This window comes from Pantherophis guttatus, chromosome 6, assembly GCF_059756535.1.
Source record: "Pantherophis guttatus breed Tessera chromosome 6, ASM5975653v1, whole genome shotgun sequence".
NCBI classification, from domain to species: domain Eukaryota; kingdom Metazoa; phylum Chordata; class Lepidosauria; order Squamata; family Colubridae; genus Pantherophis; species Pantherophis guttatus.
The window spans coordinates 80,698,004-80,721,933 of NC_142068.1; the positions used below are offsets into that span (position 1 = coordinate 80,698,004).

The window sequence follows — 23,930 nt, forward strand, 5'->3', positions numbered from 1 at the left end:
GTTTTCCCCTAATCATCTCTGCTGCTCTTCTCTGCACTCTTTCTGGTGGCGCAGCAGACTAAAGTGCTGTTAAGTAGCACCAGATGCCTGCAATTATTGCAAGTTCAAATCTCACCAGGCTCAAGGTTGACTCAGCCTTCCATCCTTTTGAGGTAGGTAAAATGAGGACCCGGATTGTGGGGGCAATAAGCTGACTTTGTATAAAGAAAGAACTCCGCTTAGGGGGGGCCGAAAGCCCTACTAAGCAGGTATATACAAAAGTATGAAGGCTATTGCTTAGCGCATTGTAAGCCACCCTGAGTGTCCGGAGAAGGGCGGCATATAAATCAAACCAATAAATGAATAATAAATAAACATCTTTTTTTCCTTTCGTCGTGACCAAAACTGGACATAATATTCCAGGTGTGGTCTTACCAAAGTAGTATAAAAAGTACTACCCTTCACATAATCTTGATACTATCCCTATTTTATTTTGTAGCGTTACTTATTTAAGAGGACGGGTTATATAAGTTATTTAAAGTAAACTAATATGTTGTTTTAAGGCGTACACCACTCTCAGTCATATGTTATGTGGGCGACAATGTAAACTGATTGAATGAAGGAAGGAATTTTGGTTTATCGTAACATCAAATGCACCCATGTAGTGGCATAACACTCCCATTCATGAATGATCCTAGAGCTGATCCACACTTTACAGGAAAGATTATTCTTTTCCGTCAACCATTACAATCACAGGGAATTCAATTTGACAGACCCCAGCCTTGCATTATCACAAGGGTTCCTTGACTACTGCCCAAGACACGAATAGCATCTACAACACAATGCTGAAGGAAACTCAAAATCGAATAAGTCTGCATTTCCCGTCAGCTAAAGAGCCTATTCAAGTGCAAGGAGGAAGAAATAAGTTTCCTCAGTTGAGACAAGGAAAGATTAATATCAATATAGGAGCATATTTTTCCACAAAAATACTTCAGATTGAATGTAAACGACATCAAAGTTCAGAGATGCTCTCAGTCTTTCAGGCTCCTAGATCTGCTGTAAAACTTCTTTTGATATACAAGATTGACCCCCAGGGAACAGAAAAATTCAAGGCTCTGTTTGGCAAAGGTAAAATAAACTAGAAAAGGAAACCAAAACCAGCTTCCCTTCTAACATTATTGTCTGGGCTAAATGCTTCCTGCTGGCCTAGCCAATTTGCTTATAGCTCCATCCTCTGGCTAAACTCAGAGGCAGCCTGGATTCTCTGCTTGACATCTCTGAGAAGTTCCAGGCTTGCCATATGCCACAGAATCACATCTGATTTCCTCTTAAAAGTAGCCCCAAAGTACATTCATTCCCTCTGTTTGAAGAGAGTTATTTTTACTGTGATAAACCACAACATTACACTGCTCTATTTCAGGAAAAAAAAAAAAGAAGATGAGAAATTACGTATATTTTCTCCTCTTTTCAGGATTATTAGTCTTTTATATATTTCACTGTTTTGAGTTAGTTATAAAAGCAACGAAGATGCAATAAAAACCAAATAAATACATTTGTTCTGGTTACCAATCATATGGTATTTTATTATTTTACTTTTTTTTTTAAATTTCTGGTGACTAAATTATCATGATGCCAGAGAACCAGGTTGTTAATTAACAGAAAAAATCAAGCATAGAGTAATATTCAAAGGTGGGAAACATCTGCCTTTCCATCTGGTGCTGATCTAACTCTGTGCATAGCCAATGGTGCAGTAAGTCGAAGCTGTAGTCCAGCAACATCTGGAAAATTCTAGATTTCCCACCCTTGAATTGGTTGTAGCAGTACAGTAGAAAGGTTGCATTTCTGGGCATAACAAAAAATTTAGACTAAGGCAAGGTAGGGAGCGGAAATACATACAAATAGTTGTTTTAGTAAATGTTCAAAGATACAAAGGCACTGAAAAAAAGTGATTTATGACCGTTATTCACACTTATGACCGTCATGATACCTATGGACAGATTATCAAAATTTGGACATTTGGCGTCTGTTTGTATTTATGACAGTTGCAGTGTCTGGGGTCACATAATCATCTTTTGCAACCTTCTGACAAACGAAGTCAATGAGGAAGCCAGATTCACTTAACAACCCTGTCACAAACCTAACAATTGCAGTGATTCACTTGCAACTATGACAAGAAAGGTCATAAAATGGGAGGAAAACTCAACTCAACTGTCTTGCTTAGCAACAGAAATTTTGGACTCAATTGTCCAAAGTTGTCGTTAAGATGAGGACTACCTGCAATTCCAACAGGATAGATCAGGGGTCCTCAAACTTTTTAAACAGGGGGCCGATTCACAGTCCCTCAAGCTGTTGGGTGGGTGGGGCGCAAACTGGGTGGGTGGGCGTGGCTAGATGGTCATATGACTGGGTGGGCGTGGCCAATTTAACAGTCCAAATTTTTTGCCTTTCTCCTTAAGCTCTGGTTTAAATTGTTTTCAAAGACTTTTAATTTAAAGCAGTACTTTACAAGCCCAGAGCTGCTTTTCAAGGCTGCACCGGCGAGATCACTCCTCAGCTGGCCCTCAGCTGGCATTCCAGCTGGCTCACTAGAAGATAAGGCCCACAGTGAGAGGCGGGGCTTAATCACACCACTCCACGGGCCGGATACTTTGCACTGGCAGGCCGTATCCGGCCCGCGGGCCACAGTTTAAGGATGCCTGGGATAGATGGTGAAAGGAAGCATAACAGAGCAATTCTTCCCGCTTACTCTGGAGCTACAGACTACTTGACAATGGAGCCCTGCTCTAAAAGACTACAAAACGACGGTTGTAAGACAAAATGTAAAAGGAAACAGAAGTTTTGAAATCAAGGCAGACAGTTTTTCTGAATGCACTCCATATTGGAAGTGCACTACCATCTTGAAATAAATCCAACCAGCAACATTCAATTATTAGAATAGAACAGGATTATTCTCCAGGCGGGCAGGACAAGAAACAATGGTCGGAAACTGATCAGAGAGAGAAGCAACCTGGAATTAAGGAGAAACTTCCCAACAGTGAGGACAATTAACCAGTGGAACAGCTTGCTTTCAGATGTTGTGGGTGCTCCATCGCTGGAGGTTTTTAAGAAGAGACTAGACAGTCACTTATCTGAAATAGTATAGGTTCTCCTGCTTGAGCAGGGGGCTGGACTAGAAGACCTCCAAGGTCCCTTCCAACTCATTCATTCTATTCTACTCTAGGACAGAATGGAGTCTTAGCCATCTCCTTACAAAACATTAACCACAATTAAATACCAAGATATATTTTGAATGGTATTTGCTAACAAGGGATTCACCACCTCTTTTGAAACTTCTGTTCTTAATTGCTCAAAAATTATGTGAAGTGCATTCTACTTAATACCAGCTGTGCAACAGAATTCACATGCGAAACTTTAAATCAGGGGCATCCAACCTTGGCCACGTGCTGGCTGGAGAATTCTGGGAGTTGAAGTCCACATACCTTAAAAGCAGGGGTGAAATGCTACCGGTTTGGGCCGGTTCGCCCGAACTGGTAGGAAAAAATGTAAAAAAAAAAAGTTCCAACGATCAGCTGAGCAACGTGCGATCGTTTTTTTTTTATTTTTTAAGCATTTTTTTACTATCGGTAGTTAAAAATGCTTTAAAAAGTTAAAAAAGAAAAAAGTTCCTACAATCACACATCGCTCAGCTGACTTGTCAGTTGTTTTTTTTTTTAACTTTTTAGGCATTTTCTTACTACTGGTTCAGGCGAATAGGTAGTAAAAAATACTTTAAAAAAGAAAAAAAAGGCAAGGCGTGTGATCGTCAGAGCTTTTTTTTTTTTTTTCTTTTTCTTTTTTAAAGCATTTTTTTACTACCTATTTGCTGGAACCGGTAGTAAAATATGCTTTTAAAAGGTTTTAAAAAAAGGTCAGACGATCGCACAGCACAGGTGTGATCGTCGGAGCCCTTTTCTTATTTTTAAAGCCTTTTTTACTACCTATTCGCCCGAACCATTAGTAAAAATGCCTTTAAAAAGTTTTTTAAAAGGTTCCGTGATCACGTGCCACAGCTGATCACCCCTTCACACAGCTGTTCTACTTACCTTCCCAAGTCTCCCTTTGGCGTGCACTGCACATGCGAATGCGCAGCTCATGTTTGGCGAACCGGTAGTAAACCAGTTCAGATTTCACTACTGCTTAAAAGTGGCCAAGGTTGGACATCCCTGCTTTAACTGGTTTGATTTCAGTGTATCTCACACCATTGGAAATCCAACCATTATTTCTCATTAAGGGCAAACAGATTTCAGACACTTAAATCAAATCCCAGTAATTCAAGCAATATTGAAACGAATCTGTTTACCTCTGCAGGCTGCTTTGAGGCTGGAATGGACAGTGGGGGCTTCTTCAGTTCTTCACATTTTCTCTTTTTACATATCCGGTGGCTAGTTTTGCGTTTCCTACAGCAGCTACACTCTTCACAGTTAGTTTTCCGCAGACAAGGTTCACAAACTCCACAACGCCTTCTTTTTTTCTTTTCCACCACAGGTTGCAAAGAGGCAAGGCACCCACCAATTGGAGGTTCAAAAGATAAGGGCTCGGATGCCACCCCTGTGTTGGTGTCACATTTCTTGGGATCCTGGGGACAGTTTGTGATTTTTCCATCTCTCCCCAGCTGCAACAAGGGATCTGATTGCCTTGAAACAGACTTGTTAGATGACAAGATGGTCTCTTTCCCCTCTCCTGCGCCCAAGGTCAACCTTGCATTAGGAGATTGTGGAAAACTTTCGTTAGACACTTCCCTGCTGACTGGGCTAGTGGTGTTTCTTTCCAGATTAAAGGGTGCAGAGGTTGGTCCTAAAGTGAATGTTTCTGCAGCAATCCGTTCAAGAGTCCGTTCAAGTTCATCCAAGGTGAAATTACTCAAAGAAATGCTAGAAATCTGTTCACAGACTGATTGTTCATTTGGTTGCTCACAGCTATAGTAGGGAGAAGAATCAAGTGTTTGGTTGCTTGGCACCAGGTCCAGATCCTCTGGTCTAGGGGTGTCTCCTATAAGGTCTGGTTCTTTTAAGCAACCTTCTGAGCCAGAGGCACACTGCAAATACTTTTCTTCTGCAATAGGAGGCTCAGCATCTGGTTTGTTCAGGGGTTCCGGTAGCACAGACGGGTCATCCAGATGCAATTTTGAGATCAGTTCAGAGGTAATCAAAACGGCAGCCTCGGATTCACAGGGATGTAGCACCATCTCATGTCCAGTTTTGGAATGAGATTCCAGAGACGTCTCTGGACTTTTATTATGCAACGCCAGGTCTTGTTCTGAGGAAAGGCTCAACATGGAAAAGGAATGTGAACAGAAATGTTCTGGGGGGACAGGAGGTAAATTCAGGTTACTCTTCGCATACGGTTCTACGGATGTCCCCAATTCATCTTCCTGTACCCTTAAAGTAGTGTCAAAGTCAAGGTGTAATTGGTGGAGAAGAGGCTCAGACAAAATTTCATTTGAGGTATTAGTAAACAAATCTTCCAGGGCCTGCTCACGGGAAACAAAATCTTCGCATCTGTGTCCTTCTTCTAGTATTCCTAAATTACAAGTATCTGTCACACCATTATTAGAAACAGAAATTTTGGAGGGGTGCATTACCCCTCTCTTTTTGGCTTGATTATCATCTACAGAGGACCAGCCTGATTCCTGAGAACATGGGGCCTTATCTCCTTTGGGAGAAGGTAATTCACTATTCAAGTTTAAATCTCGTGCAAAAGCTCTTGTCGTCTGTTCAACTTCTTTCCTTTCTAGTGCAGAGGAAATTCCTGATCTGGCTTTCTGTCTTTTTCTCGGGCCGCTCTTCTTAGCTTTTGTGATTGTCGATGCTTGAAACAGCCGATGGGAAAACGGTTTCCTGCGGAGAGTCATGGAAAACCCACCGTAGCTCAAAGGCGGCTGGTCGTGGAAGAGAACATTATCCGTTAATTCCAGGTTCATCCAAGATGTTCCAGAAAAGGCTTTGGTTACACTGCTCCGGAGAAATCGGCATGGCGAATTTATTGGAGGTTTAGTTCTTTGGGATTTTTTCTTGCCATCGTTCTGGTCTTCTATTAACTTTCTACAGCTTGTAGGACACTCTTTCTTTGAGGACTCTTTCTTGGCATCTTTTATTCCTTGGCAAGATTTCTTTTTAACAGGACTCGGTTTCTTTTTGCTTATCTCCTCTTTTTTAATTAATCGTGAAGATCTGGCATCCCGGGCCATTTCTATCAAACTGTAGATGTGACACTGGAATTAAGAGTTCATGGAGTCTTGCAAATGGTCTTCATTTCAAGAGAAGCCTGCACATTTGTCAGGACATTCTCTGTGTAGTACAGAGCTGAAATAGAAAGAAAGAACAATGAAGTATTGTGAAGAATTTTAGGTTTCACATAAAAGCTTTAGAACATTCATGTCACTTTTTATCATCTCTGTAGCATTAACATCAAATTTGCAAGATGCATCAAAAGCTGCACAGACTGAGAATTAAGAGGAAAAGTGATATAGCTAGCAGCTTGCCTAAGGCATGGGGGGGACAGGAATGGAGCAAGACACTCCTGTTCATAGTTCAATTTGTTTAGCTCTATGCTATGGAATAATATTATAAATGGCACATGTTTTTTGGCAGCAAAGTCTGGAGGAAGCTGATTTTCCTTCATCTGAAGGTGGCGCTTTATTTATTTTATTTTTTTTGTAATACTGTATATAATGCTTTACTTTTTGAAGGCTTGTATTTCCCCCAAATTTTAAGTATTGCTGGAGAACAAACAAAACAGAAGGTTGATCGGCACCCAATCCACTGAACACCAATATAAGTGGAAATGAAAAGCTTCCTCCCCCACTTTATTCAGTTTAAAGCACTGAATAATGAAACAAACAACATGAAGAGTTGTGACTTCCCCTTTCTCTTAAGATTTTCAAAGCAGTCTTGGCAAGTTTCAGAGATAAGAAATTGGAAGCCCCAAAACATTTTGAAATAGGAAGCACCACTAACTTCTACACCCAACAACTACACACCACATGCTTTGCTTAATGGCATACCCACTATTTATCTTCCCCTATTATGCCAAGAGGGCAATACAGAAGATCTGCAGAATTTACAGAAATGGATATCCAGAAGTAGCTCCTTGCCAAAGGAAATTTTCTGTCTCTTCCCTATCTGTTCCCCTCCTGGGCCCGGGGATAATACACAGTGCTTACTATCTGTTAGTAAATATCCATCTCTGTTTAGTGACCCTTGGCTTGTTCAAAATGTTCATTTCTGACAGATGGCAACAGCTATGGGAAAGAAATTACAAATTAACAATATCCACCGCATATAAAGAAAATTTAATAATTTAATAATAATTTAATAATTAAATAAGAGAATGATATAATAAAAATATTGTATTGAGAGAGGGATATTGTAAAAAAGGAAGAAAAGAGGAGTAGCAAGAGGAAGAAGAAGTCACTGAAGAAACACCGAGATGACACACGGAATGACTGATGTATGATGTGTTTGCTTGTGTATAAAACTGTTGCAATATTTTCAGGATCAGACTCAATAAAGATAATAGGAGTTAGAGCTTTAAATATATTTCTTTTTAATTATGATAGGCATTCTATATTCACTGAATATCAAGGTAGAAGCGACGAGAATGGTGAGGGTGGCTCCTTATATATACAAGGGGTGGAGCTAGGAATGGGAGTGGTAAGTTATGAATACATTAAAGTCCAAAGAATAAGTTAACCTCTGATGTTCCATATATACATTATTTACACATTGGAGAATAAGGCATTTACATCTGACAAATCCCCCTCTAAATGCCGGTTCGTTACACAACACCAATTACATTCTGATTCAGGACAATATAATACATATAATTTAGAAGTTAAATATTTGTGTTGTTTAGAAGGTAAGGGTTTTGTTAATATGTCAGCTAATTGTTCAGAAGTATCGCAATGTATTGCTTTAATGAATCCGTCTTGAGACAGTTGTCTCACATGCTTAAACTTTATATCAATATGCCTGGACCTTTGTCCAATTGCATCGGATCTGGATATTTCAATGGCCGCTTTATTGTCTTCATGCATAATAAATGGTAAGGTGGGTTTCTTCCAAACATCAGTGATCAGATCATTGAACCATACAAGGTTATTTGCAGCCTTGGACAAACAAACATATTCCGCTTCTGTAGTAGAAGTGGCTACTAGTTCTTGTTTACCAGTATACCAGTAAACTGGACAATCATTCAATAGAAAAACATAACCAGAAGTACTCTTTCTGCATGATGTATCACCAGCCCAATCTGCATCAGCATAACAAGTAATTTTTGGTTCTCTGTCATTATTGGGTTCCAACATTAAACAAAAATCTAATGTACCCTTCAGATATCTTAGAATTCTTTTGACAGCTTCCCAATGATACAAGGTTGGTTTACTAACATATCTTGACAATAGATTGAGAGGTAATGCAATATCTGGCCTAGTCCAATTAGATATATAAAGGAGTGAACCTATAACTGATCTGTAAAATGTGTTGTCTTTAAACTCAGGGGAAGATTCATCAGTGTTTCTAAGAAAATCAGTTTGCATAGGGGTGTCACAGGTTTTAGCATTATTTAAGTTACATTTGTTTAGGAGTTCGATGATTTTATCTTTCTGTGTAAGTTTGAATCCCCTTTTAGTTTTGTTAATTTGCACACCAAGGTATTTATTCACTTTACCCAGAGATTTCAGTGAGAAGTGTTCATTTAACTTATTTACAAAGATTTCCCTGCTCTCTTTATGCTTTCCAATGTATAAAATATCGTCCACGTAAATTAATACAAATTCAATATGATCATTACTCTTTTTTACAAAGAAACAGTTATCAGCAGTGGTGGCGTTGAAATCCATGGTCTTAAGTACTTTTACCAAGCAATCGTACCATCTTTTGCCGGATTGCTTTAATCCGTACAGACTCTTATTTAATAACCAAATTTCGTTCTTATTAGTGTATTGACTGTGTGGTGCTCTTACATATATTTCCTTATCTAATTTTGCATGTAAGTATGCGGTCTGTATGTCATATTGGAATACGTCCAGATTGAGTGCAGATGCTACTACAAGGGCTGTTTTGACACTCTCTGTTCTCACTGTGGGTGAATATGTATCAGTATAGTCTTCTGGATATTTTTGTGCATAGCCTTGTGCAACTAGTCTAGCCTTGTATAAGGTATTGCCTCCTTCTAAGTTCTTAATTTTATAAATCCACCTGGTACCTATAATTGTTTTATCCTTAGGTGCGATCGCAAGTGTGAATACATTTAATCCTTGTAAACTTTCCATCTCTTTTTCCATAGCTAGTTCCCATTTTTCTCTTTCTTCATGTGGAAGTTTCAATACTTCTTCATATGTATTAGGTGTTATTTGTTCTCCATTCATATGCATTATGTAATCTTTGTATTTATTTGGTATTTGGTTTCTATTGTTTCTAATAGTTCTTTCAGGCTTGCTATGGTTATCATGCAAATATCTAGCTTCCTTTTTTGTTAATGTGTCTGTCTTTATTTTATGCTGACTATTAGTCCAAGTTTTGGTTTTGTTCTTACTTTTGTTAATATTTTGATTTTCTGTTGTTCCTTCCTCGCAAGATATCGTATCTTTACATTTATTAGGAAATATTTCATTAAGGTGCAATTTTGACCAATTGGCCTGTTCATGGAACACAGCTGTTCTGGATACTATAAATTTGTTATTACTATCAATAAATCTGTACCCTTTGGTTCCAGTTTCGTATCCCATGAATCTTAATCTCCTGGATACGTTTTCTCCCTTTCTCCTCAATTGTTTAGGTATGTGTACGTCTGCAGTGACTCCAAATATGTGCATGTGTGATAATTTGGGTTTTCTATTGTACATCACCTCATATGGTGTCTTATTCACAATACTGGACCAGGTTCTATTTTGAGTGTAATTCGAATAATGTAATGCCTCTGACCAAAATTGTTTGCCTAAACCAGCATCCTCTAATGTGCACCTAATCATGGTTTGTAGTGTGGAATTTTTCCTCTCTGCAACTCCATTTTGAAATGCAGAAAAAGGATTGGACGTGAAATGTAACATTCCTCTATCCTTTAACCATTGGGAGAATTCTTTAGACATGAACTCACATCCCCTATCTGTCATAATTTGCTTTATTCTGATATTATGTTGTGTTTCTATACGTTTGTAGAATTCCTTAAATTTCTGAAATGTTTCATCCTTGTGCTTTAATGTGTAAACAAAACCATATCGGCTGTAGTCATCCACTATTGTTAGGAAGTAACGTTTTCTATAGGTAATTGAGGGACTTAATGGACCAACTAAGTCCATATGTACCAAATCAAAAATATTGTTAGTTGATCTGTTAGATTTTTTTGGTCTTGGACTGGTTTTTAGTTTGGTGGACTTACATACTGAGCATTCCAAATAATTTTCACAATTTTTTATTTTGACACCTTCTGCGTGTTCAGTCATTTTTTGTACTACAGGAAAGCTTGCATGTCCTAACTTCCTGTGTAAGATGTGAGCACACTCATCATGAATTGGTTTACCTATTTTTGGTTTCTTTTCCTTGTATGTATTTTTGTGATCATGAGTTATTCTACACTCATCATTGTCACTGTTACTGACATTTTCATCATCTGCTTCAATACAATCTTCCATATTTGAATCAATGTTATGTAAACATCTTTCTTTAGTTATCAGATAGGGTAGACCTCCTTTTATCATTACAGTACCTACATTTGTTTTGTTCTTTTCTATAGTTGCTTTCCCCTTTGAGAAAACTATATTGATATCAGATTCTCTGCTTAATTTTATGGCACTTAGTATGTTGTGAGGTATTTCTGGGATTAATAATACCCCCTCTATTTTCCCTAGACCAGGCAAGGTCACATTTCCTTTGCCTAGTACTTGAACCTTTTCTTGATTAGCTACCTTTATCACAAACTTATCTTCTATAAATGAAGATAATATACTTTTGTTGTTGGTGGTGTGATTTGTTGCACCAGAATCAATAAGCCAATTGTTATTCTCATCCTGCTGTGTTCTGGTGCTGTCTTGTTTATTTAGCCCATTCAGTGACCCAGATTTCCTCTCTTTTGAATTTTCTCTACCCCTTCTACCTTCTTTGTAATTTGGTGGACTTCTATATTTGTGTCTATCTGTGGAAGATTGTCTGTAATTATATTTGCTCCTATATTCTGGTCTATGTCTCTCTCTTGAGACTTTGGGGCAGTCTCTTCTACTATGTTCCCTGGATCCACAATTGTAGCATCTAAGGGCCTCATTATGTTTATCTTGAAAGACTACTTTCCTAAAAGGTTTGTGGTCTGTTTGGTTACTGGATCGATTTTTTCTTGAATTGTCTTCTGCTATCAATTTGTTAGATAGACTTTCTATGGATAAATATCCCAAATTAATGGTATCTAAGTGTGACATAAAGCTATCCCATGATGGATCAAGTGAATTGATAATAACACTTTTCATTGTTTGATCTGAAATCACTTCCCCCCTCAATTGTAGCTCAGCTCTTATTTTGTTTAGATTTATCAAATGCTCACTTATAGAAACCCCTGGTTTTACTCTAGAGGAAAAGAAATCCTTAGACATTCTTGTGGTTGTAGCTACGCTATCGCTGTGAAATAGATTAAACATGCATTGAATTATTTCTGATACAGTTAGGTTTGGTTTGATGCTATGATACATTGCAGGAGACACGCTAGATATTATTATGAAAAATGCTCTATGATGTAAACAATCTATTTTTAAAGTCCAAGGTCTTCTTGGAGGGCTAGTTATAAAGAATAGTAAATTTTCTTTCATGAAAATAACCTGAAGCTGTTGATACCACTCTTGTAAATTAATGCCATCAATTCTAAGTTTTGGGAAGTCACTGGGTAAGTTACCTACATTATTCTGTCCATTACTTACAACCTGGGGCAGTCCGTGATCTCTCAAGTGCAGGAAATTACAGAACGGCATTGGGATGCTTGCAATGAGTCTGCGCGGTTCTCTGGTCAGTTCAAGTCCTTCTGGGTCGTCTACGTAGTTTCGCACATGCGCGTTGCTCATTTCTTCTTTGGTGGCGTCGTGGAAGGTTCTCTCCCTTTCAGCTCTCTCGATCCGCTCCTCCTCAGATGAGTCGGTCTCTGGCTCGGTTTTTGGGGTTCTGGTGGTGGCGACGGTTCTTTTCTTCTTTTTGTGTGCGTTGGTATTCGATTTTGTCTGTGGTGTAGGGCGAAATCGGCATGGCTCTCTGGGCTCGGGCGTCGTCGCTTTCGAAGTCAGGATGGGAGCGTGCAGGTCTTGAGTCGCCGGTTTGATTTCTTGCTTCTTCGTAGATGTCTTGGTAATTTTCAGTCTTGGCCCAAAAGCAGCAAAAAGCGTTTTCATTGCTGATTTTACTTGAGATTTTGTTAAATCGTCTTCACTTTCTGATTTTGGATCATCTGAAGAGTTTGAGACTTCTTTCTCACTTTCTTCGTCTGATAGTGTTTTTCGCGCCAGAAATTTTGAACTGAGCGTTTTGATTGGCTCTGCTCCATTCTCTTTTGAAGTTCGTTGAAACCAAGATGGCTGCCATTCAAAATTTCGCGCGGGATCACATCTTTTCTTTTTAACAACTATTTTCTCAGTAGTCATCTCACTTACGGTTTTTTGATCTTTGGGTTTTTCTTTAATGACGTTTTTCTCTCTCGCTGCTCCGCTGTTCTTCAGCATCTCCTGGAGGTCCGCGATGAGACTTTCATCATTCTTTTGGCTTTTTAGTATCTTTAATATCTCTGACCTGAGTTCGTTATTTTCTATTTCGATTTCTTTCTGGTCATTATTTTCACTCATTAGTTCTTCTTCTTCAGTGGTGTATTCTTCGGATTCTCTCGAAATCGCATTGGTGGATTCGTTGATCATCTCTTGATCAGTTTCTATTTCTTTGCTGTAGGCCCTGGTGTTGGGCCTATCTTTCTTGGACATTTTTAATTACTTATTGAGTCAATTAACCATCCTCTGCTACCAGCTTGTTGCAATATTTTCAGGATCAGACTCAATAAAGATAATAGGAGTTAGAGCTTTAAATATATTTCTTTTTAATTATGATAGGCATTCTATATTCACTGAATATCAAGGTAGAAGCGACGAGAATGGTGAGGGTGGCTCCTTATATATACAAGGGGTGGAGCTAGGAATGGGAGTGGTAAGTTATGAATACATTAAAGTCCAAAGAATAAGTTAACCTCTGATGTTCCATATATACATTATTTACACATTGGAGAATAAGGCATTTACATCTGACAAAAACAATAAAAAACTTTTTACAAAAAAAAATGTTCATTTTCTTGCCAGGTGTGACCAGGACTGGCCTGAACCATTTAAATGCTTAAGGCAAAACATTTGGACTGTAGCTTTCAAGGTCATCAGACTTCTGCTTATCTCCATTTTAAGAATTTGCAGAGCAGAATTTCATTCATTTGCCCAGGACACTGAATCATGTGGATCAGATCTCTTGACTGGGATAGAGAAAACTAGTTGGTTGCCACCTCATCTGACTTTCAGATAAAGATGTCTCTGTGCCTGACTTTGAAAATCCCTTCATCAAGATAAGTTTTTCTTGATGGTACAACCACCAGTGGCTTTGAAGGGAAGGAGTGCAAAATAATGTGCTAATGGGGGAAAAAGATATATTCGGCAGCAGAGGGGTAAGCAAATTTATGACCAGTTAAAAAAAAAAAAACTGGAAGTATTGAGAGCATACCTTGGATACCTTTACAAAATGGTTGCTGGAGATAGCATTGCCTGCTCACAAAATGGCCACCATTATGAATGCAATCAACCACAAATCATCAATTAATCCTAAAGCAAAATATTGCAAAATTGTTCTCCTTGGATACTTTTTAATCCCACTTTTCTCTTTTTTTGAGCAATAAAATATAGAGTGCAATCGCATTTCCCGCCCCCCTACATTTTAGACTTCCTGTCATGTCTATGTGAGGTCATGAAGAATTCTTGAAAATAAATTTGGTGGTCTTTTGCTTTGCAGCTATCATATTGCTATATCATTATTTTGATCCTTTTTTAAAAAATGTCAGGTTGGGTCTCAGATGTGCAGCTGCCAAGGGGAATCCCTTTGCCTCTCTCTGCTCTAACCAAGAACACCAAAATACCAAAAGACTCTGTGTTTGAGTCAGTTAGCTCTGCTGTTCACCTCTAGAGTCATTGGATATGAGATGGACAGCAAATAAATTGCCTAAATAAATACATCCAGCGAAAGCTACCATCTTCAACACAGTGCCTATCAGATGGGTGTTTCCTTAACTCCCCTAAATTGGGATACAACAATTTCATGTTTCACAAATGAAGGCAAATATACACATACCAGGATAATGTTGCAGGATCCAGTCTGGGTCAGTCAAAGGTTGACAGAGGTTTAGCCTTCCGAGCTTTCAGCTCGTGCTGGAGCCCATCCTCAGGGAACTTCTCTCTAGCAGAGTGTGTTAGCACTTCTCTCTAGCACACAATCTGCTAGAGCAGGGGTCTCCAACCTTGGCAACTTTAAGACTTGTGGACTTCAACTCCCAGAGTTCCTCAGCCAGCTTTGCTTTGGAAGTTGAAGTCCACAAGTCTTAAAGTTGTAAAGGCTGGAGATCCCTATGCTAGAGAGAGGTTACCTGAGGATGGACTCCAGTACGTGTCCAAAAACTCTTATGACTAAACCTCTGGTCCCAACCCAGATTGGATCCTGCGATTTTGTATCTAGTAGCCCACAATGATCATCAAACTTCCAATTATTTTATATCTTTTACAGCTGTGAGACTGTGAGTTCTAGTCCTGCCTAAAGTATGAAAACAGAGGAAAATAAGAGGAGGAAAGAATATTTTTTCACAACCCTGAGCTATTTCTAAGAATAATAAAGGCAAAATAAAAAGTCTAAAATAAAAAATAAGTAATATCCAATTAATTCATGAGGCTTTCTCCCAAATATAACTCCCTCTTGCCTGCCTGCCTGCCTGCCTGCCTGCCTGCCTGCCTGCCTGCCTGCCTATGTATGTATGTATGTATCTATCTATCTATCTATCTATCTATCTATCTATCTATCTATCTATCTATCTATCTAATTTCAATTTTATTCATTCAGGAATTATCTATCCAATTATTTCATGTTTTACACTTTTCAGGCAAAAAGCTGAAAAATGCCTTTCATTTAAACTGTTTACAATATAACAGCAAGTAGAAGAGGGACAACATAGAGGCAATGGAAAAGAAAATTGGGTATTAAAAGACAACACCATTTTTTTCCTTGTAGGCCTTCAAAAATGCTTAAGGGGAAATGGTTTCTGCGTTGCACTAAGGTACTTAGAAAAATTAAACACAGCATGAATAGAAATAAAAATTGGATGCCAAAAGATATAGGTAACCCAAGAATGAGAGTTGAGTTTGAGAACAAGATGAAGAAATGATCAGTGTAACTATCACAACTACTCATGGTTTTTCTACTGGCCTGATCAATACCTGAACTGGGAACCATTTAGAGAACACTAAACAACAGCCCTGAAAAAGACAACAAATTTCTTTATCATTGTTCTCAAGAAATATGCATCCACATGCTCAAGGGGCCACCAAGAATCAACTTGACTTGGAGCTTTCAATTTATTTATTTTTTCAAAAATTCTGGAAAGATTTCCTTCGTGCTCAGTCCAGCCAAGACAAGTTGTTTATATATTTCAACACCTTGATGAGGCCTCCGCAAGTACTGTGTGGATTTCAAACTGGCATTAACCTCTGCTGGAAATCTTAAGTGTACATGAAGCCTAATAGATTGGACTACAGCCAGTAAAACCATTTTTGAGGAATCTCTCTGAGCTTGGCTGGGTATCCTGGCAGGGCAAGCTACTGCATATATACAGAGAGCAAAGCCCACCCACCCCACTACTCAGATAGTGGAATGACTGCAAACAAACAATAGGCTGAGAGAGCACCAGGAACTCCACAGTTCAACCGTAAGCTACAGTAGAGGCCAAAATTGTGGAAACCTTTTGGGAAAAGTGTATTTTTGAGGTTTGATGGCTAATAACATCACTTTTTTTGGAGTGTCAAGATAATCCTATTCCACTGCTGGAATGGCCTGGGAACAGCCCAGACCTTAACCCAATTGAAAATCTACAGAGCTGACTAAAGAAACTTGTTAGTCAGAAGCGACACAGCAATAAAACCCAGTTAATAGAAGCAATCATTCAATCTTGGTTTCACATTAGAACAGTTGCAGAACTAAAAGACTTGGTTCACTCCATGGGAAGACGTTGTAAGGCCGTAATTGATGTTAAAGGTTACCCAACTAAGTATTAACTGACATGATGATCATTTTTGTATATCTCGTTTTTTCTATGTGTTTCACTTTATTTCTTTATACTGTAACTGCTATTCTAATAGCAAATCCTTCATAAAAGTTATTGCATTACATTCTTGATTCAATTATCTTTCCATTGATATATAATTTTATGGTATTACTCCCAAAAAAAGTGGTGTTATTAGCTAGTTTTAGAAAATACACTTTTCCCAATTTTGGCCACTACTGTAAATATATCTTCTATTAAAACATTCTTTTCTGGGATATATGACAAATGCACCCTATGTTGTTTCAAGATTCAGGATGATACCCTCATGTTGCTTCCGAAGGGCTTTAGTTCAATCTTCTGTGAAAAGTCACAGAATCCCGCTCTATTGCTTATTAATGCTTTTGATGGAGGGAGATATTTATAACCAGAAGATGACTTTATCTGGATTTGTTCTAACGTTCCATGCACAAGGCAGCAAAGTTGTACAATAAAAATGCTATCTACAAACAGGCATATATTCTGTAAAGATTCTGAGGCAAGTTGCTGTTGCCACTAAATAAGTGTAAATACGCAACACACAAAGGCATTTTCATAAAAGTATGGGTACCTCAGCTACAACTTGCCGCTGATTCTTAAAGTCTCTAAATAGTATTTTAAGTCATGCCTATTCCACCTTTTGTTTGCTTTTACAGTTTGGCAATTGCACATCAGCATTCTTAGAAATGACTGGCAGATTCTTCGACAAATGTCTGTTACAGGTAGTCCTAGACTTACAACCACAATTGAGCCCAAAATTTCTATTGCTAAGCAAGGCAGTTGTTGAATTTTGTCCCATTTTACTACCTTTTTGGCCACAGTTAAGTGAATCACTGTTGTTAAGCGAATCATGCAATTGTTAACGAAATCTGACTTTCCCCCATTGACTTTGCTTGTCGGAAGCCGGATGGGAAGTTTACAAATGGTGATCATATGATCCTGGGGATAATGGAACTGTCATACATACATGCCAGATGCCAAGTGGCCGAATTTTTATCATGTGACCATGGGGACACTGCAACAGTCACAAGTATGAAAACTAGTCATCAGTCACTTTTTTCAGTCCTGTTGTAATTTCAAACAGTCACTAAACAAATTGCTGTAAATTGAGGGATACTTGTATTGGAAAAATCCACCTTCCACAATGGATTTGTTCCACAAGTCTTAAGAAAAACTTCACACGTCTAGACAAATACCAGCACTAACTGTGCTCACTGATAAAAAGGAGACCTTTCGAATTGGCCACTTTATTCAAATATTCAGTCTGAAGGGTAATCTCCAAAAATGCTATTGGCCATGCAGCCAGATGGCCCATTTCAACGTTCCAAGCAGCTGCAGGTCAGAAGCATTCAAAATATTTATGGCATTACTAAATTACAAGTTATTCCGGATTGGACACCTCTCATGTAATCCAGCCAAACAACAGCACATTGCATGCAGGAATGCCGGTGTGCACATTTTCACCACGGTGTAATAACCCTTAATGTTAAAGGAGGCAACAGTTTCTTGAGACTGTAATGCGCAAGAGGGAGCCATACGCTAGAGAAAACTGTGCTCAACCGCTTGTTCCTCTGCACTTTTGCTTGAGTGTGCTGAAAGAGACGTACATCCGTCACTCCTTTTGGGAATCTTTGCTGGCTGATGGAAGATGCCGTTGTGGTAGAATAATTGTGGCAATTAACGAAACACTTGTGCATCACAAGAAATGCACGTTTTGAAAAGTTTTGAAAAAGTTTTGAAAACCACCCCCTTTCGTTGGGTCTCAAAAAGTTAAGCCAACTTTCGGACTTTGAAGTACTCTCCCTCAACACTGCTGGCTGAAGAAATCAGGATGGCACGCGTCAGTCACCGTGCCATGCAGACTTGTATTTCGGCTGGATTCTTCCAAACCGATTCTCCCAAATCAATGGCTTGAAAGCTGCTTTGCCCCCATGCTCAGAGACTCAAGAAAGAGCCCTTTTGCCAGGCTTCAGAAAGTTCTCCACTCACTTCCTACCCTTTGCAGGAGTTTAAGGAAGCAAAATTACAGTAAAACCTTACGACTCCGGCAAGCCACATGGTCTGCAAGGGGCAGAGAAGGAAAGAGGGCCAAAGGGGTGCCGGGCGGGGGGGGGGGGGCAGGTCTCAAGGGAGGCAAGGCTGCCTATCCTTCCAAACTGCTGCCTAGAACGTGGGTGAAGATTCTTCTATCATCAAGGTAGAGTTGACTGGAAGTTGAGTCATGGCAACTGGGCTTCTTTTTATTTATTTATTTTTTTGGGATGGGGTGGGGGCTTTGATTGAAGGGTTGGTTTGAAGTAGCTCCTTCAGTCTCAGCAAGTGGGATCTTCTCCTAACCAAGCCTGAAGAAGTTACTTGGGAGAAGCAACAGCAATAAGACATTTTTAAAAAAAAGGGGGGGGGGGAAGCAAAAGAAATCCAGTTGCCTGTGACTCAACTTCCAAACTGCTGCCTAGAATGAGCCCTGCGGTTGAGCAACCGCACAGAGAGAGAGAGAAAGAGAGAGAGAGAGATACAGCCTCCTTCCTCCAGAAAGCAAGTTATCAGCAATTGGGGAGGGGGGAGGGAGGGGGTGAGAAGACCAATCCAGGCCTCGATTCTCATTTTCAAGCAGATGGCTCCCTGGAGGGAGGCAGGGAGGGACAGGGGGGTCGCTTCTCCAGGATTTAAGTAGCCCAAAAGTGGCCAAGAGTCACGTCCCCGTCCGAGAAGGGGCTGAATAAACAGCCAAGTCAACAAGTTGCATGCCATTTTCCTTCTTGACCATGCAAGACCATCAGCCATAATGGGGAGGGGGGGGTAAAAAAAAAAACCCCACTCCATGGACACATGAAGCGATTTCACCCAAATCCCCCCCCCACACACACACCCTTCCTTTCTCCCCCCCCCACATTTCTCTTTAAAGCAAAGTTTAGAAGACGCCGTTTAACTTTTGTTTTGTTGTCTTTTCCGCCCGCAAAAAAATCGAAAAGCTTAAGAAATTGAGGGGGGGGGAAAAAAAGAAAAGAGGCGGCGGGGGCTTGCCGAGCCGTCCTTTTAAATCGTCCTCTCTTTTGTATGGAGATTTAAAGCCACTTTTTGCCTGCCCGGCGGGGGTTTTTGTTTCTTTCCCCCACCACCATCCTCCTCGCCCCCCCCCCAAAGACTGGCTTTTAAAAGGCAAATGTGGCAGATTCTTGGATGCCTTTTTTTTAAAAAAAAAAACACGAATATTTTACATCGGGGCGTCGTTTTCCCGAAGCCACCAACGTCCCAATTGATCCGCCTTCCCTTTTCCCTTCCCCGATCCATCGGCCGAAAAGGTTTTTTTTTTTTTTTTGGCAGCGTGGGAGGTTTAGGGCCAACTTTTTTTATTATTTTTTCAATTTATACACTTTATTAAAACACATATAAAAACACATTTGCACAACAAACTATTAGGTTAAGACTAAGGGGAATAAGTACAACTGTACTAACTGGAGGACCAACGCGAAACAAACGCTGCCAAAGATTAATTTATTTAGATGTCGTTTGTTGGGTAGGGCCAACTTTTTAAAAGTTGCAAGGAAAGGCGATCCGATTTATGGGGGCGGGGGGGGCGGGGAGGAAAGGGTCTCTTTTAAGCGCCCCCAAAACTCGCTAGCAAGTTTCACGTGGGAAAAGGGCTTCGGCACCCCCACCTCCTCCTCCTCCTCCTCTTCCTTCTTCCCCGCAGGATCGGCTCCCCCCCCCCCCGGGGCTCGATCCGCTGATACGTACCAGTTTTGCTGCGTTTTCAGGAAGCGGCTACGAGGCATGGCTTTGCAATCCGCCACCGCAGCAAAGCAAGGGAACTTCTTCCATGGTTCATCCAACCGACTTGTATTTTTGGGGATAGGAGAGGAGAGGAGAGGGGCGGGGGGGAGGAAAAAAAAAAAGCCCTCCAAGGTAAAGACAAAACCCACCCACCCACCCGGGACCCCGAGCAAAGGGGGCAAAGAAAACGTGCTCTCTCTCTCCCCGCAGAGTTTGCAACTTCCCCGGCCAGACCCGCTGGGAGGGAGGCTACTCGGGCGCGCGGCGCTGCGCTCTCTCTCTCTCGCTTGTTCGCTCTCTCTCTCCGGCCGGCCGGAGCCCTGGAGCGGAAAGTAAAACGCGAGCTGGATCCCCAATTTGCGGAGCGGGATTGCTTATTTTCGCCCAGTCCTGTGTGGGTGGGGGAGGGGGAGGGGGGGTCAGTCGGTCAGCCAAGCTCAAAGCATGATTATTCCGAAATGGACTAAGCAGCGGATTTCGTCACGGAAAAGTCTGTCCCTTGTGACAGAATCGGGGATGTGTTGTCGGGGTGTGTTAATATTTTTTCAGCCCTCAGACTTGCACCCCACCTGAGCTTGGATTTCTGCCTGTGAATAGAATAGAATAGAATAGAATAGAATAGAATAGAATAGAATAGAATAGAATAGAATAGAATAGAATTCTTTATTGGCCAAGTGTGATTGGACGCACAAGGAATTTCTCTTTGGTGTATTTGCTCTCTGTGTAACTAAGGAAAATAAAATACATTCACCCACCTGAGCTTAGATTTCTGCCTGTGAATAGAATAGAATAGAATAGAATAGAATAGAATAGAATAGAATAGAATAGAATAGAATAGAATAGAATAGAATAGAATAGAATTCTTTATTGGCCAAGTGTGATTGGACGCACAAGGAATTTCTCTTTGGTGTATTTGCTCTCTGTGTAACTAAGGAAAATAAAATACATTCACCCACCTGAGCTTAGATTTCTGCCTGTGAATAGAATAGAATAGAATAGAATAGAATAGAATAGAATAGAATAGAATAGAATAGAATAGAATAGAATAGAATAGAATTCTTTATTGGCCAAGTGTGATTGGACGCACAAGGAATTTCTCTTTGGTGTATTTGCTGTCAGTGTAACTAAGAAAAATAAAATACATTCACACACCTGAGCTTGGATTTCTGCCTGTTAACAGAATAGAATAGAATAGAATAGAATAGAATAGAATAGAATAGAATAGAATAGAATAGAATAGAATAGAATAGAATTCTTTATTGGCCAAGTGTGATTGGAAACACAAGGAATTTCTCTTTGGTGTATATGCTCTCAGTGTACCTAAGGAAAATAAAATACATTCACCCACCTGAGCTTGGATTTCTGCCTGTTAATAGAACAGAACAGAACAGAACAGAACAACAGAACGGAACAGAATATAATAGAATTCTTTATTGGCCAAGTGTGATTGGACGCACAAGGAATTTCTCTTTGGTGTATATGCTCTCAGTGTACATAAGGAGAATAAAATACATTCATCGAGAATAGAAAGATACAACACTTAGTGATAGTCAAGGTTACTAATAAGCTATCAGATCATACTAAGAAACAAGTAAAAACAATATAAATGGAAAGATACAAGCAACATGGTTATAGTAATAAGTGGGAAGAGATAGATACTAGTAAAGAAGAGAATAATAATAGCAATATAGTCTTAGTAAATGATTTGACAGTGTTGTGGAAATTAGTTGTTAAGCAAAATGATGGCATTCGGGGGAAAAAAATGTCCTTGTGTCTAGTTGTTTTGGTGTGCAGTGTCCTATAGCATCTTTTTGAGGGTAGAAGTTGAAACAATTTATGTCCAGGATGTGAGGGGTCTGTAGATATGGAAACAGAAATCCTAAGGAAAAAGATTAATTTAATTTTGATTAAGGGTATGGTTGGTCTCTACCTTTTTGCACCCTGACCAATTCCAAGAGGCATTTGAATGATCTGTATAATGGACATTTGGTACACTCTAGTGTTCTTCATAAAAGAAACCGTTGGCTCAGTGTAACTGAATAGTATCTTAAGCTGCAAAAACATAGATTTTAATCGTTTAGAACAGTGTTTTTCAACTTTAGCCGTTTTAAGAGTTCAACTCCCAGAATTCACCAGGCAGCACATCTGAAGTTAAATCTTAACAATGACTAAGGTTGAGAAACATTGATTTAGAATAGTATTCCAAGAAATTCCCCAAGGAATTTCCCAAGAAATTCCGCAAGGAAAAGGAGATGCTAAAACATAACTGATAATAATCCCAACAAAGGAAAAAAAATTGAATGTAGCAGCAGCAGCTTTCTGACTACATAAAACCTCATTAAATTTTAAGGACACTCAACTTTAGATAGGATTGGACACATAGCAGGATGATGGAAAATGGAACTAGTCCTATTTTCTCCTTGATGGGATCATCAGTTGCATTACAAGTAGAGTTCTACCTAACTTTTTTACTGAGGCATATACTACAGTTCCTTCTCCTCTTCCTCCTCTTCTTCCTTTTCTCCACAATCCTGGAGGTAGGAAGAGCTAAGACTGCTGAAGAAGATTCCTGTTATATATTAGGCTGGTTTCTATTTTCTTTTAGATTTGTTTATCCTGCCTTTATTATTTTTATAAATAACTCCAAGCAGCGCTCATACCTAATATTCCTTCCTACTCCTACTTCTCCCACATTAACCAAACCTGCGAGGTGGGTTGGGCTGAGAGAAAGTGATTGGCCCAAAGTTATCCAGCTGAAGGTAGGACTAGAACTCCGTCTCCCGATTTCTAGCCTGGTGCCTTAACCATTAGATCCAACTATGTTATTGGCTTTCCTGAAGCTTTCAACAATAGAATTGTTTCAGAGAGTCTATAGAGGTACTGTATATATTATTTTACATTTTAAAAAATTTGTATTATGGACTTTTAATGCACGGTGTTACCTTGATACTTAACTGCTTTGAAACTCATTGAATTTGATACTTGACACATTTTGATATGAAAATTTTGTCTCGGTACTCGTTTGCTTGGTACTCAATACACAAGCTAGAACTTGTTGGTATCGGCTGCCTTGTGACTTACTACATTATTCCTTAGGGGAATTGTTTGATATTTATAATTGGTACTAATTACACCTCCTGGAACCAATTAACTATGAGTACCGAGATACCACTGTAGTTTGCTGCAATTTTACTATGCTATTATTGGCATATGGCTATCATAAACTACAAGGTTAACAATAAATCACTGCTGACTGCAGTGCAGAATAAATCATTTATTCTGAAAAATGGATATGTATTCACTAAGAATTCTAAAGAATTCCGTCGCGCGCTCAAGACTTTCCTATTTCATCAAGCTGGCATGACCTAAGTCTTTCCCCTTTTTAAATGGAAATTTTAAATTTGGTTTTAAATTATTGGGGTTTTAAATTCGTTCAGCCAAATTATTTAATTCGTTTTAGTTTATTTTAAATTTTGTATCTATATGTTTTATTCTATGACTGTTCACCGCCCTGAGTCCTTCGGGAGTAGGGCGGTATACAAATTCAATAAAATAAAAATAAATAAAATAAATAAAGTAGAAAAAAGAAGCAGGAATGAACTCTGACATGGGTACAAACATGGTGACCAGTGGTGGGTTGCTCCCAGTTCTGTCCAGTTCTATAGAACCGGTAGTAAAATTGGCGGGAGGCTCCGCCCACCTGCCCAGACATCATAAATGACAATCTGCACATGTGCAGAAGTTTCTGCTCATGCGCAGCACACACACGCGAGCGAAGCAAGCACGGCCTTGTTGCGAACCAGTAG

At 39.5% G+C, this 23,930-nt stretch overlaps 1 protein-coding gene across 2 annotated transcripts in view; it reads right to left on the bottom strand.

Moving 5' to 3' along the window:
- The window catches only part of TET1 (tet methylcytosine dioxygenase 1), a 100,049-nt gene extending 79,456 nt beyond the window's left edge, over positions 1–20,593 (bottom strand). Inside the window, exons 1-2 of one of the 2 annotated variants that reach the window (XM_060682236.2) lie at positions 20,089–20,593; positions 4,319–6,320 (exon numbers count right to left, since the gene is read on the bottom strand). In XM_060682236.2, the coding sequence (XP_060538219.2) occupies positions 4,319–6,205 (1,887 nt within the window). In that variant the 5' untranslated portion in view covers positions 6,206–6,320; positions 20,089–20,593. The remainder of the gene's footprint in view (positions 1–4,318; positions 6,321–20,088) is intronic. The other variant, XM_060682237.2, reaches the window with a different exon arrangement.
- Positions 20,594–23,930: the final 3,337 nt, after the last annotated feature.